Source organism: Trachemys scripta, chromosome 2 (genome assembly GCF_013100865.1).
Source record: "Trachemys scripta elegans isolate TJP31775 chromosome 2, CAS_Tse_1.0, whole genome shotgun sequence".
NCBI lineage: Eukaryota > Metazoa > Chordata > Testudines > Emydidae > Trachemys > Trachemys scripta.
In genome coordinates, this window is record NC_048299.1 from 196,362,824 (window position 1) to 196,378,069 (window position 15,246).

The 15,246-nt window shown below is 43.6% G+C and overlaps 1 protein-coding gene across 1 annotated transcript in view; it reads right to left on the reverse strand.

The window, feature by feature from the left end:
• RAB31 (RAB31, member RAS oncogene family) overlaps window positions 1-15,246 on the reverse strand; it is a 95,720-nt gene that overhangs the window by 3,104 nt on the left and 77,370 nt on the right. The window contains exon 6 of the mRNA XM_034762604.1: window positions 11,092-11,201. Coding sequence (XP_034618495.1) covers window positions 11,092-11,201 — 110 coding nt within the window. The remainder of the gene's footprint in view (window positions 1-11,091; window positions 11,202-15,246) is intronic.

Here is a 15,246-nt window from a genome sequence, read left to right on the forward strand (position 1 = left end):
GGGGCCGGGCCGGGGGCTCGGGGGCTCCGGCGGGGGCTCGGGGGCTCCGGCGGGACCGGCACCAGCGGCTCGGGGGCTGGGCCGGCGGTGCCAGGCTGGGCTGGGGGCTCGGGGGCCGGGCCGGCGGTGCCGGGGGCCAGGCTGGGGTCCGGCGGTGCGGTGCCGGGGGTCTGGGGGCCGGGCCGGAGACCGCAGTGCTGGGCAGGCCGGGGGTGGTCGGCCGGGGGCCGGGCCCGGGGCCGGCACCCCAGGGCCGGGGCCAGCCTGGGCCGCGCCTCCTCCCCCCACACTCCCCCTTACCTGCTTCAGGCTTCCCGCGACTCAAATGTTCGCGGAAAGCAGGGGAGGGGGCGGAGACTTTGGGGAGGGGGCGGAGTTGGGGCGGGGCTGGGGCGGGGCTGGGGCCCCGTGGAGTGTCCTCCTTTGGGAGGCACAAAATATGGTAACCCTACATTATAAAATAGATGAGCTGGAGAATATGATTAGAGTCTGAAATCTGTTTGGCTGCCTTTAGAGAGAAAATAAGATATTTGGTAATCTCATAGCAGAGGCAGTAACACATAAAGAATGTTTTAGAGAGCTGGCAAAAAGATCCAGATGATTAGTAGGGGAAAGATGAGCCTTAGCTTCAAATCCAAGTCAGTGGTGACCACAAGTTTTAACCATATGAAAGATTTTTGGTGGTCTCCGTTCATTTCTTAATAGGCATAGTGTCCATATCACAAAACCCCAATTGGATCTAGTTGGCATACACTAAGAAGGATCAGCAGAGAAATCAAGAACTGAATTGGTTTACAGAATAAATTACTCTCTCATCTGTTTAGGTTGCCCCTCCAGAACAGGGGTGTGAAGCACATTACATGTGTTGGGAAGCCTAAATTGATGCCATCTATGCTATAGATGTTCTGTAGATAATGTTAAGAGAGCTATGTTCTGGACTATCAATCTAGCCACTAGTCTCATGGACAAATACATTCACTGAAACAGTTTTTAAAAATGACTAATTACCATCAAACCAGGACTGCCCTGCTTGGTAATTTCTGTTCACAGTATACCATCAGAAGAGATGGAACTGTTCTGTTCCTTAAACAGAAATATTAATCCAGACCACAGACCTGGTCTCCTCTCCAGGTTTCGTAGAGAAGAATACATATTACCATGATGTAACCAGTTGGCTGGAGCAAATAGATATAATGCATTACGAGTCCAGATGAAACGTACAGGTTCACAGAGAAGAAGAAATATAAATGCATTTGTCCAAGAACTCTTTGAGTTGGAACTAGAGAAATCTGGAACTCTTGTGTGCTTCTACTGGAGTGATCCAATCAACCTTAGCTTTTCTGTAGTTCACATCACTGCCATTTCTAAGTGCTCTGCTTTAAAAGTAGGTTTTGTCATTTTAATTACTGGAATATTTGGTTTATCTTTGCTAGTGTTTAGAGGATTTTTTATATGTGGAGAAGAAGTACAGATAAAAATGCCTTCACACAAACAGCTTTATTTCATTTTTTATTTTATACACTCAGGCTAGTTTATAAACATGCACTTCTAGACACTGATGCATGAGTCTTGAGATCCTCAAGTGGGCACGGCTTGGTGCATGAAAAACTGAGGCAAACAAAGATAGTTCAGGAGCAGGAATGTTGACACAGTCAAGCCTCTGATGTGTAACTCCTCAGTTTGGCAAAGAGGGAGCATCAAATCAACTGTATTCCACTCTCAAATGTGCCTGAATTGGGCTGGGACTGCCCAGAATGACAGTCCAGGGCCTACTCTGATAGCATTCTACAAACTAACAGGGTGAAGAGCCAGCATTCTGGGAGCCTAAGTTCAGAGGCTGTCAATGTGAGGGTGCAAGAAGCAAGAGTTGGGGGAATTAGGAGCTGGGAGGAGGGAAAGTGAAATGGTGTAGAAAGGAAAGAAACATAGTAGAACCTCAGAGATACGAACACCTCGGGAATGGAGGCTGTTCGTAACTCTGAAATGTTTGTATCCCTGAACAAAACGTTGTGGTTGTTTTTTCAAAAGTTTACATCAGAACATTGACTTAACACAGCTTTGAAACTTTGCTATGCAGAAGAAAATTCTGCTTTCCCTTTATTTTTGTAGTAGTTTATGCTTAACACAGTATTGTACTGTGTGTGCTTTTGTTTTTCCGGTCTTTTTTTATCTCTGCTGCTGCCTGATTGCATACTTCCGGTTCCAAATGAGCTGTGTGGTTGCCTGGCCAGTTCCTAACTCTGAGGTTGTACTGTATAGGGCAGGGAGCAAGAGGGAGAGAACACGGACTGGGGGACAGCAAAAGGGCCTGGGACACAGAGAAAGGGTCCCCTTTGGAGGGAGCAGCTGCACGAGTCAAATCAGTTCCCAAAGATGCTCTGTAGACCTAATAAAGTTCCTTTTTGAATCTGATACTCAGTTGTAAACAGTATTACAGTATCAGCACCAGTGTTACCTAAATAATAATACATGTAAGTTTTGAAAAATACTAAAACACAGAAATTTAAGAATGAGGCTCTCCAGAAAATTATCTACGGTTCTGCTCTTGCAAAATAAGCCCAGTAATTAGCTCCAAGTATAAATCCCTGGGTATTTGTAATAAGATTATAGATTGTAACATGGGACTGTGCAAGACTCTGTCTGTGAAAGGCTGAAAGGTCCTTACAGTTCAATTTAAGGAAAAAAGGTTTACATCCTTGCAAAGACACGAGATCAACAGCTATTACTTCAGACAACCCATGTGTTAAACATAGGCCCTAAAATTATGGATTTTCATCACAGCCTTGGATATAAACTGTTACAGTTCTTTTACACAGAACAAAATACTAAATATTTTTTTGTTCAAACCTGTTCTGGTTCTTCCATTGTGGTCTATTGTGTTTCCTGCTCCTACTGTATTTTTGGAAATTCATAGGGTTTGGGTTTTTATTAAGTTATTGTCATTCCTCACTCCTGATTTGTGCGGCCTCTACTCTAGTTTTGTGTCTTTGTACATAGCTAGTATAAAAGCGGCCGCCCAGCCAGGCAGCGGTACAGCTGCGAGCAGCCGCAGCAAACAGGGCTGCTAACAGGGGAGTTTGAGAGGGAGTTTGCAGGGGGAGGTAAGGGGGAGGCAGGAGGGCACGGTGTGGTGTGTGCTCTGAGTCCACAGGTGCTGTGGGCAGGGAGTGAAGCAGGCATGAGCCAAGCAGCAGGAGCAGACAGAATGCAGATGCTGGCATGTGGAAGCTGTGGTATGTATATGGTCCTAGCAGGGGAGCTGGAACACAGGTATGTGTGTATGAAGTGTCGCCTGATAGTGTTACTGGAGGAAAAGATTAAGGGGCTAGAGATGCAGGTAGATACCCTGGTGGAGTTTAGGCGGGGGTTTGAGCAGCTGATGGAGGACAGGCAAGGAGGGGCTGAAGGAGAGTGTCCTGCAGCGCAGGTAGAGGCAGAGGACGGTGAGAGGGGAATGGAAGGGGGAGAACATGGGAGGTGGAAGCATGTGACTGTGAGAAGCAGGCCAAGGAAAAGAAGGGCCAGCGAGGGGGGAATAGAACTCAGGAATAGGTTCGAGTGTTTGGATAGCGAGGTGGAGGGGCAGCAGGTGGCGGCTGAAGTTGGGAGAGTGAGGAAGAAGAGAAGAGCAGCTAGTCCGAGAGAGAGAGGGGAGGAGTTGATGGAGACAGCACCAATTCTGGGCCCCGGGAGGAATCAGGAAGGCGTAAGGGGGAGCATAACGGAAGATAGGAACAGGCACAGGTCAGGACTAGAGGGACTAGAGACTAGATTACTAGATTGCACTGTTACCAGGCGAAGGCAGGTGTATGTAATTGGAGACTCATTACTGAGGAGATTGGACAGGCCTGTGACCAGGGCGGACCCGGAGAACAGAAGGGTGTGCTGTCTACCGGGCGCAAAGATACGCGATGTGGACCTGCGGTTGAAAAGGATCCTAAAAGGAGCAGGTAAGAACCCCTTGATAATCCTTCATGTAGGAACGAATGACACGGCTAGGTTCTCGTTAGAGAGAATCAAGGGAGATTATGCTAGGCTGGGGAAGACGCTCAAGGAGATAGAGGCTCAGATTATCTTTAGTGGGATTCTGCCCGTTCCGAGGGAAGGGCAGCAAAGGGCTGATAGGATTGTGAGAATAAATAGTTGGCTAAGAGAGTGGTGCTATAAGGAGGGCTTTGGGATGTATGGCCACTGGGAGGCTTTCGGGGACAGGCACCTGTTCTCGCGGGATGGGCTTCACCTGAGTAGGGAAGGAAATAGACTTCTGGGAGGGAGGCTGGCTCATCTTATCAAAAGAGCTTTAAACTAGGAAGTTTGGGGAGAAGGTTGGGAGATGCACAGTTAATCTCCACGCCAGATTCCAGTATGGAAAAGGTGAGTAAAATGAGAGGAGACATAGCCGGGGAGATGAGATTGGACATAGGAAGGACAGGGGGGACGGACGCAAGGAGGCCCGCAACTTATAGTGATACGAATGGGAGACAGGCTAAACGACATACATTAGGGTGTTTATACACCAATGCCAGAAGCCTAGGTAATAAAATGGAGGAATTGGAGCTCTTGGTCCAAGAGCTGAAACCAGATATCGTAGGAATAACAGAAACGTGGTGGAATGGCAGTCACGACTGGAACACAGGTATGGAGGGGTATGCGCTGTTTAGGAAAGACAGGAACAAAGGTAAAGGTGGGGGGGTGGCATTGTATGTCAATAGTGAAATAAGCTGTAAAGAAATAATAGTTGATGGATTAGATAACACAGAGTCCGTCTGGGCAATACTCACACTGGGTAATAGGACTACTAGAGCCTCTCCGGGGATAGTGCTCGGAGTGTGCTATAGACCGCCGGGATCGACCCAGGATATGGATAAGGAACTATTTAATGTGTTTAGAGAAGTAATTACTAATAGAAACTGTGTAATTATGGGGGACTTTAACTTCCCAGATATAGATTGGGGCACAAACGCTAGTAGTAATAATAGGGCTCAGATGTTCCTAGATGTGCTTGCTGATCAATTCCTTCATCAAGTGGTAGCTGAACCGACGAGGGGGGAGGCCATTTTAGATTTGATTCTGGTAAGTAGTGAGGACCTCGTTGAGGAAGTGGTAGTGGGGGACAATTTGGGCTCCAGTGATCATGAGCTAATTCGGTTCAAAATACATGGGAGGAGTAACAGAATTAAGTCAAAGACTAGGGTTTATAATTTTAAAAAGGCCAATTTTAACAAATTAAGGGGACTGGTAAGGGAAGTGGATTGGGCAAACGTATTAATGGATCTAAAGGCAGAAGAAGCCTGGGATTACTTCAAGTTAAAGATGCATGAGCTGTCGGAGGCCTGCATTCCAAAAAAGGGAAAAAGATTACAAAGCAGGAGATTTAGACCGAGCTGGATGAGCGACCGACTCAAAGGGGCGATTAGGAAAAAACAGAAAGCGTACAAAGAGTGGAAGAGGGGAGGGATTAGTAAAGAAACTTACCTTAGCGAAGTCAGAGAATGTAGAGATAGAGTGAGAAAGGCCAAAGGCCGTGTAGAGTTGGACCTAGCGAGGGGAATTAAAAGCAATAGTAAGAGGTTTTACAGCCATATAAATAGGAAGAAAGCAAAGAAAGAAGAAGTGGGACCGCTGAAGACTATTGCCGGAGAGGAGATTAAAGACAATCTAGGCATGGCGCAATATCTCAATGAATATTTTGCATCGGTGTTTAATGAGGCCAATGAAGGTATTAGGGATACTAGCACCACTACAGAGGGGCATTCAGGATGGGGGATTACCGTATCCGAGGTAGAAACAAAACTTGAATGCCTTAATGGGGCTAAGTCGGGAGGACCGGACGATCTTCATCCGAGAATATTGAAGGAATTGGCGCGGGAAATAGCAGGCCCATTAGCGATAATATTTAATGAATCTGTAAACTCGGGGGTGGTCCCGTTAGACTGGAGAATAGCTAATGTGGTTCCTATTTTCAAGAAAGGGAAAAAAAGTGATCCGGGTAACTACAGGCCTGTTAGTTTAACATCTGTAGTGTTCAAGGTGTTAGAGAAAATTCTGAAAGAGAAACTAGTTGAGGACCTGGAGGTTAGTGGCAATTGCGATAAATTACAACATGGTTTTACGAAGGGCAGATCGTGCCAAACGAATCTGATCTCCTTCTTTGAGAAAGTAACGGATTTATTAGATAAGGGAAATGCGGTGGACCTAATATACCTGGATTTCAGTAAAGCATTTGATACTGTACCCCATGAGGAATTATTGGTTAAACTTAAAAACATGGGGATCGATATGAAAATCCAGAGGTGGATAAGGAATTGGTTAATGGGGAGAATGCAGCGGGTCGTATTAAAGGGTGAACTGTCGGGTTGGAGGGAGGTTACTAGTGGAGTGCCTCAAGGTTCGGTTTTGGGACCCATTTTATTTAATCTATTTATAACTGACCTCGGAACCGATTGCAGGAGTGGGCTGATAAAGTTTGCGGATGATACGAAGGTGGGAGGCGTTGTAAATTCGGAGGAGGATAGGGATATCCTGCAGGGAGACTTGAACGAGCTTGTGAATTGGAGTATCAGGAATAGGATGAAATTTAATAGTAAAAAGTGTAAGGTGATGCATTTGGGGATGACTAATAAAAATTTTAGTTACAAGATGGGGACGCATTGGTTAGAAGTAACGGAAGAGGAGAAGGACCTAGGGGTCCTAGTAGACTGCAGGATGACTATGAGTCGACAATGCGACGTGGCGGTGAAAAAAGCCAATGCTGTCTTGGGATGCATTAGGCGAGGTATATCTAGTAGGGATAAGGAGGTCCTGCTTCCGTTGTACAAGGCGCTGGTGAGACCTCATTTGGAGTACTGTGTGCAGTTCTGGTCTCCCATGTTTAAAAAAGATGAACTCAAACTGGAACGGGTGCAGAGAAGGGCCACTAGGATGATCAGAGGAATGGAAAACCTGTCGTATGAAAAGAGACTAGAGGAGCTTGGGTTGTTTAGTCTGACAAAGCGAAGGCTGAGGGGGGATATGATTGCTATCTTTAAATATATTAGAGGGATTAATACGAGGGAGGGAGAAGAATTATTCCAGCTTAGTACTAATGTGGATACGAGAACGAATGGATATAAACTGGCCGTGGGGAGGTTCAGGCTTGAAATTAGACGAAGGTTTCTGACCGTCAGAGGGGTGAAATATTGGAACGGCCTTCCGAGGGAAACGGTGGGGGCGACGGACCTGTCTGGTTTTAAGATTAAGTTAGATAAATTTATGGAGGGAATGGTTTAATGGTAAAACATAGTAGTCAAGGAAAACCAAGAAATGGTAGGTAAATTGTATAATGGCTGACAGGGGTCAGGCTGGAGACTCTTGCCTATATGCTCGGGGTCTTACTGATCGCCATATTTGGGGTCGGGAAGGAATTTTCCTCCAGGGCAGATTGGCTGAGCCTCTGGAGGTTTTTCGCCTTCCTCCACAGCATGGGGCAGGGATCTCTAGCAGGAGGGTTTCTGCCGATTGAAGTCACCTAAAACAGGATTGGGGACTTCAACAGCAGAGTCCAGGGAAGGGGTAGGGACGGTTTTATGGCCTGCAGCATGCAGGGGGTCAGACCAGATGATCATAATGGTCCCTTCTGACCTTAAAGTCTATGAGTCTATGAGTTGACATAAATGTGTGCATGTTTTTTTGTGGGAGTTTTTATAGCTCACCTCCCTTGTACCACCTTTACAGAAACACTATGGTTTGAATGGTTTGTTCTGTTTCATAATGCTTTTCGGTGAGTGATTTCCCCTGCACATGATGCAGGAAAATGGGCTATGCACTGAAAATGTGCAGAGACAGACAGAATTCTCCCAGCTAGGCTGCAGAATAGATATGACACAGCTGTTGCAGGTTACGGCTACATGACTGCTGTGCAGGACTCAAGTGGGGCCAGAATACTTTGGAAGGCTGTTCCAGCACTTTTTAATGGCATTGCAATATTTCTGATTGCACTTCCAATACTTTCTGACACTTCTTTTAGGACTGAAGCACTGCTGCTGTAGCCCACCTCAATGGAGAAGTTTATAAGTTGTACCCCTGCGGTAGCAGGTACAATGACTAAAGTCATCTCCTTAAATAGCAAGTCTGCACTAGAGCCAGGTACAAAGCACAGCTCCATGGGAGGGAGTAAGGACCCCATGCATAGGTTCATTGTGTTTCCCCATTTAGCTGAAACACACAAGTTCAATAAGGACAACCATGGGAGGAAGGAGTGGGCAAAGAGAGGGGTCATAAAACATGTGTGTCATGGCCAGGTCCTGGGCAGCCAGACCTAGTACTCAGAGCCAGGGCCCACAGTCATGAGACAGGAGTTGACTAGGTAAGGATACCAAGAGGACAGACGCAGAAGACAAACTGGACATCAGAACCACAAGTTGGGATTAAGAGTCAGGCTAGGTCAGGATGCCAGACAGTCAGAGGCAGGAGCCACACTGGACACCAGGAACTACACATCAAATGCCAGGAAATCAAGGCACAGGAGCAGGGTGGAGCCCAATTGTTCAAACAGCTTCCTGCTCCTGCTGCTGGCTTAAGTAGGGCCAGTGGGCCAATCAGCCACTCTGGGTCACCACCAATTGGACATCAGGGGCAGAACCTCACACTGGGGCTAGACTTCATGGGTCACAGGTAAGCCCTTATCACCAGGCTGCTAGGTGGAGGGTTGGAGGGTAGTTGTTCCCATGAATCCTGCAGGCTGGGTTTGAGATCTGTAGGCCATGACAATAGGTGTTTTATCCAACAGTTTTAGCATGTTATTTATGGCAATTTACCATCTTTTGCTGTGTTCACATATATATGCGCTATCGATTCCACATCCAAATACTACAAACCTACAAACTTTCTCCTTTCTCTCTTCTGAGTTCTGGTAAGGTCACAAGTATGTCCACTGAGACAATCTTTCTATGTATCCAAAAGATTATCTAGGATATTTAATGCATATGCTTGGGTAAATAGTGCATGTTAATTTCAGTTTAATTGATTTTCCATGTCAAATATAGCCATTATTAGGGAGTTGTCATTGCTACCCGCTGTAGCATTACCTATCAAAGGATAAACTAATTATTAATGACTAAATTATAGAACATGGGTGAGTTTTTGTATTAGTACATTCATACATACTGATAGATTATATTGGACACAGACAATCAAGCAAAATAAACTGAGTAAGGGACTGGTTCTCCAAACCAGATGAATTACAAGCTCTGTAACCTTCTGAAAGGTATAACAGGCGAAAATAATCAATTAAGATTTTCAGATACATCCTGTTCAAGTGAAATGATTGGTCAATAGCTTCTCAGGCAATGTGTAGCAGACTGTGTGATTTTCGAGGAGCAAAGAAACATTTCACACATCTATTTATCATATACTGAGTTTGTGAGAAAAAAGGAAGCAGTAATAAGGCAGTAGAGAGAGTCACGGTGGGGTAGAATATGCTTTGTACTCTGTTTTTATTCAGGAGCTGATGACACTGGAATTCTTGGAATGAAAAATTAGTATGGGGTGTTCCCCTTTCCCTTCTTGCAATGTTGATTTCTTCCCCTTTAACAATCCTGGGGAGAAAACTTGTGCTGGATCCCAATGAAAAGTGACTATTTCAACTTATCCTAGTTATCCAGGAATATGCCTCCACGTAAAAAACCAAAACAAAATGACAATTAGATCAACAGTAACCTGCCCTACAGCGGTTTATGCATGGAGGTATGATAGAGGTTAGGATTTAGATACACTGAAAGAACTACGTGGGAGATGCTTACATAGCACCTACCCAAGCTATGCCCTATTCTAGTCTAGTCAAAGTTATTGTTAGTTGTGACACATGGCTAGAAAGGGTTAAACATCCTGCTGAATAAATGACTCAAATTCAACCCTTAAACACATGTGAGGGGATAACTTTTGTGGTTTTGTGTATTTACATATATATGGGCAGTGGTCAACAATGTAATCAACAGTCCCTGTCTATGCTATTCTGATAATTCAAAGATCAAAAGAACATCCTAGCATTTAAATGAAGTGTCAGCACGGGATGTCTCTGTACTCATCTCTCTTTGAAATGTATAGCAAATCATCAGTGAATGGTAGAGGAACAGATTGTCTTATGTTAATTCATATAGCTAAGTACTTGTGATAGACTGCCTAAGGATAAATTGCCTTATGTTAATCTTTGTAAATAACTAACATCAATGCTTAGGAAATAAGAGCCTATTGTTCCCCGAAGGATTCCAACTTGTCAAAGAAGACCTGAAATTGTATAAGAGATCCTTGGGTCCTGATCCTTTTAATCTCAGATCGGCTTAAGCTTCATCAGGGGAAGTTTGAGTCGCAAGATGAGATCCCAGTTAAGCTGGTACACCCTGGATATGATATTGGACATTGGATTATAACCTATTAACTAAATTCTAAAGGAACTCTTTGCAACTACAAAGCTCACCATCTCTGCTATGTATCTAAACCTCAAGAACTGAACTCATGTCTGTATGTATATTGAGCTTTTAACCATACTCTCTCCCATTTCTTTTTAAATAAATGTTAATTTAGTTAATAAGGATTGGCTGTAGTGTGTATTTGGGTGAAATCTGGAATATTCATTAAACTGGGAGGTAATGTGTCTGATTCTTTGGGATTTGTAGAACCTTTTCTTTTATATGATGAAAATTTTTTTTTTCCCCCCCCCCCCCAGAAATCTTCATCATATTTGACTTGGGAACCTGAATGGAGGCCTGAGGCTGGGTTACTTTAAGGGAACTGTTTTGTTGGTTTCTGGACAACCAATGCGGTAATAAAGAAGCAGTTTTATGCTGGCTTGGTAAATTTAAGTATTGAAAATATCCACCAGCTTTGGGGATTATCTGCCCCATTCTTTGCAGTTCACCCTAACTGAGTGACTTCAGCTGGCCCCCACTGGGGCCCCGGTCACATTAGTTCTATATTTTCAGAAGCAGTGGACACACACACTACTGCCTCAGGTGTTTTCCTCTTCATGGAGAAAGAAATTTTTGCATGCAGTATGGCCGATCATTTTCAAAAGGACTCCAAACAACATCCACAAGAACTTGTAAATGTACTTACTGATGCCTTGAAAGAGTTCCTCAATGTTAATAGCATTCTTTGCACTGGTTTCAACAACAATTGCACCTATAGATTCTGCATATTCTTTGGCATCCTTCATAGGTACCTCCCTAAAAAAACGTTTTCGAAAGCAAACAAATTAGTGTCTATTTATAAAAAAATAAATATTCTGAAAGACATCTCAAGTCACATTGTTCCTAGTTTCAATTGCATAAGTTTAGATCTTCTCCTGGTGTTGACATTCCTTACTTCTCAAATGATAAATATTTAAAAGTCTCAGTCCTGCTTCCACTGAAGTCCATGTGAATTTTGCCATGTAATTTAGTATGAGCAGACCCAAGATATAAAAGCACATTAAATCTTTTGCAAAATATTTCACAACAAAGGTCTTGATTCCCTTATATGTGGTGATGTAGTCTCAAAATCATAATCCTTTGTTTCCTTCCACATTCCTGTCTCTCAAAGAGCTATCCCCACTTTTCTTATACACCTCTACTCCTATATAACACTGTCCTCGAGAGCCAAAAAATCTTACCGCATTATAGGTGAAACCGCGTTATATCAAATTTGCTTTGACACACACACCCCCGGAGCGCTGCTTTACTAAGTTATATCTGAATTTGTGTTATATCGGGTCGTGTTATATCGGGGTAGAGGTGTATTCAGGTGGGATTATGAGCCAGCTGCCTATGTCAGAATAATCAACTTAACCTTTTCCCACCGAAACACAACTAAAAGGATGGGGGTGTTTCAGGCAAATAGTACCAGCCTATTACAATCATATAGATTGCAGAAATTTAAAACTTCTCACAAAGCATAAAAAAAATCCTAAACACAGCCTAGATAGAAATTATTTAACGTGTTTTGATTCTATAAAAAATAAAGAATACTTTTGGTGGTGGTGGAGGTTTCTATCTAGTTGTTCATGTTCAAATATCAAGATATCAATCTGGGTTGTTGATAAGGATTTTGGGGCCTGATGCCAAGACCAAGTTTTGAAAACTAATAGACTTTAAGGTCAGAAGGGACCATCATGATCATCTAGTCTGACCTCCTGCACATGGCACACCACCAAACCTCACCCACCCACAGAAAAGAAATGATCTTTAACTGCTATCAACCTTCCTCCTCCCCCCCCCCCAACTTGACAAAGATGCATGAGAAGAGATGCATAAAACATTAGAGAACGAGCATGCAGCTCAGCTCTGGAGATTCAGCCCATAAACAGGACTGTCCAAAGTGAACACACAAACGGGATGGTTTTTGGTTATTATAAATGAAGTTGGATTGAAAGGATCACATGTTTAGCTGTTTATAAGTGGCAGGAGATTGTGGCTGATTCCAACAGAAACACGCAAGCCACTGATTCCAAACCACACTGGAAACAAGAATCTTAGGGCCAGATTCTCCAGTCCACAAAGGTTAGTTTGTGCCACATAAATGGTGCAAAGAGGCCTTAAAACAGCTGGTGACAGCCAGTGGAGAATTCCCCTTGTGTAGGGAACTCTCCACTTGCGGAAAGCTGGTGGATGCAGCTCTACCTTCTCCTATGCCAGCTCCCACAGTCATGGTGCATGGGGAGAGAGCATGGAGGAGAGGATGCTCCACTACGCTTGATTCTACACTGACATAAGGTCTGTCAGTTGCTTCTTTCTACAATGATAAATTGAGTGTCAGTATTGCGACGACTTTACTTTGACCAAAATATGAGAGCTTGTTCCTCAAGCAATTTATTCTAAGCCAAGAGGTGAGTAAACATAAACTAACAGTATTAATAGTGGAGAAAGAGCCAAGAGACGAGCAGAGACTTAAAAGGGAGTTGAGAAGGTTTGGATTTAGGAGCCCTGGAGAGAGAATACCTGTTTTGAAAGATGTTGACTAAACTGTTTGCAGTTAAAAAAACCCTCAGCATACACAGTTTAAAGCTTCTACAAATATTTATTTAAATAGAAAATGTTTTGTATGGACAGCGTAAATAAAGGGCCTGAATGTAAAGCTTGGGATTTCCTGACCCTGCATTTGGAGTACTCCAGAGAACCAAAATTTCAGAAGATATCTCAGTTTTTAGAGAGGAAGAGAGACAAAGTAGCTCATTTATTTAAATAACATTCTGATCTGAGCTCTTTCAACAACGATTCTGTGATTGTGTCCAGGTTATTATCCATCAACCAGAGGGTAGAAACTCCAATATAAAATATTTTTAAAAAACAAATTCACTCTAAATTCTAAAGCCAATAACAAAATTGTAGAGATTTTAATAAACATCTCCATTCTCAAAGATGATATTCCCTGGGAGCCAGAGGGAGGGAATATATTTCAGCAAAGTGCCAAACCTGTTGATGGCCACGTAATAATAATACAAAGAATAACCACATGTCTTCTGGATGTCTTGATTCTAGGTTGGCAGCTAGCACCTATATATTAGAGATCTGTAAAAAAAGAAACAAAACAAAACAAACCACCACCACAGGAGGGTAACGTGGTCATTGCTAGAAGTACCAGAGGAAATTATATTGGCCCTTTGCTAGTGGAAGTCAAATCTGTTCCTCTATTTTTCCCCAGTCATTTCTCCCCTTATTAGCTCCTGTGGTAATGGAGACAGATGAATCAAGACGAGTGAAACTTGGTTCAGCCTGTCCTCTTTTGCCCCCATTCACATTTGCCATAACAATGGCTGATACTCTAGAGTCTAGCAGAACATTTCTGGCAAAGTAACTGGTAAAAATTCCATAAGGATAAATAGAGCTGCCAAAAGTCATGTAGAAATAGCAGGTTGCTCGTGTGTGCCCTCATTAGTTACATTATATTTTTTAAATCCTCTTGCACAGAAGTATTTGTATTTTCTATTCAATGGAATTAATGTGATAGGTTGATACATATATTTTACCTTAAGCCATTTCCAATGAAGTAAACCTTAAGACTAAAACACCAAAGAATATACACAACTGTATAAATTACATAGTCAATCAGATTTCTGGTAGAACGGTGACAAACAATTTCATGTATAAAATATATCTTGCTGTCTACCTGTCCTCAAAAGTCCTTTTATTAGAACACCAGCAAAATAGTTCAGGAACACGCAAAGTGGGAGAAAAATGTCATTGCCTGTCAGAAAAGACTCTCAAAACCTTTCTCATATTTGTGAGCATCAGGAGAAAATATTAGTAGAGTTTGACATTTTGTGGAAATATTAGACTACATGGCCTTTAGTGAGACAAACATGCATTGCACAAGTGTAAGGAGATCGTCACCATGAAAGCTTCCCTCCTGAGGACTGGCACTCAATAGTTCATTGCCACATGTGTGGCACTAAGCTGATTCATATCACTATAACATCATACATTGTATTTTAACATACAGTAACTCCTCGCTTAACGTTGTAGTTATGTTCCTGAAAAAATGCGACTTTAAGCGAAATGATATTAAGCGAATCCAATTTCCCCATAAGAATTAATGTAAATGGCGGGGTTAGGTTCCAGGGAAATCTTTTTCACCAGACAAAAGACTATATTATATATATACTGTATATATACACACACAGTATAAGTTTTAAACAAACAATTTAATACGGTACACAGCAATGATGATTGTGAAGCTTGGTTGAGGTGGTGAAGTTAGAGGGTGGGATATTTCCCAGGGAATGCCTTGCTGCTAAATGATGAACTAGCACTCGGATAAGCCCTCTAGGGTTAATACGTTGTTGTTAATGTAGCCTTCACACTCTACAAGGCAGCATAACTAGAGGGAGGGGAAACAGCATGGCAGACAGAGACAGACACACACACCCTGTGTGTGGGTGAGAGAGAGATGTGCATTGTCGCTTTAAGTACGCTGACCCCACTCTAAGTACATTGCCTTTTTAAGCAGATCAGCAAGTTGAGACAGCAGCTGCTGCTGGCAAGCTCCCTCCGTCCTGAGTCCTGTCATGTCTCCCTCATGCTCTATTGAGATGGGGTAAGCGGGGGGCAGGATTAGGGGGGAAGGGGACACCCTGACATTAGCCCCCTCTCCCCTCCCTCCTCCGCACAGCAAGCAGGAGGCTCCCGGAGCTCCAAGGCAGAGAGCAGGAGCAGCACATGGCAGTGGGGGGAGGGACAGCTGAACTGCCGGCAATTGATAGCCTGCTGGGTGGCTGCCACTGCACAGGGAGCTTAG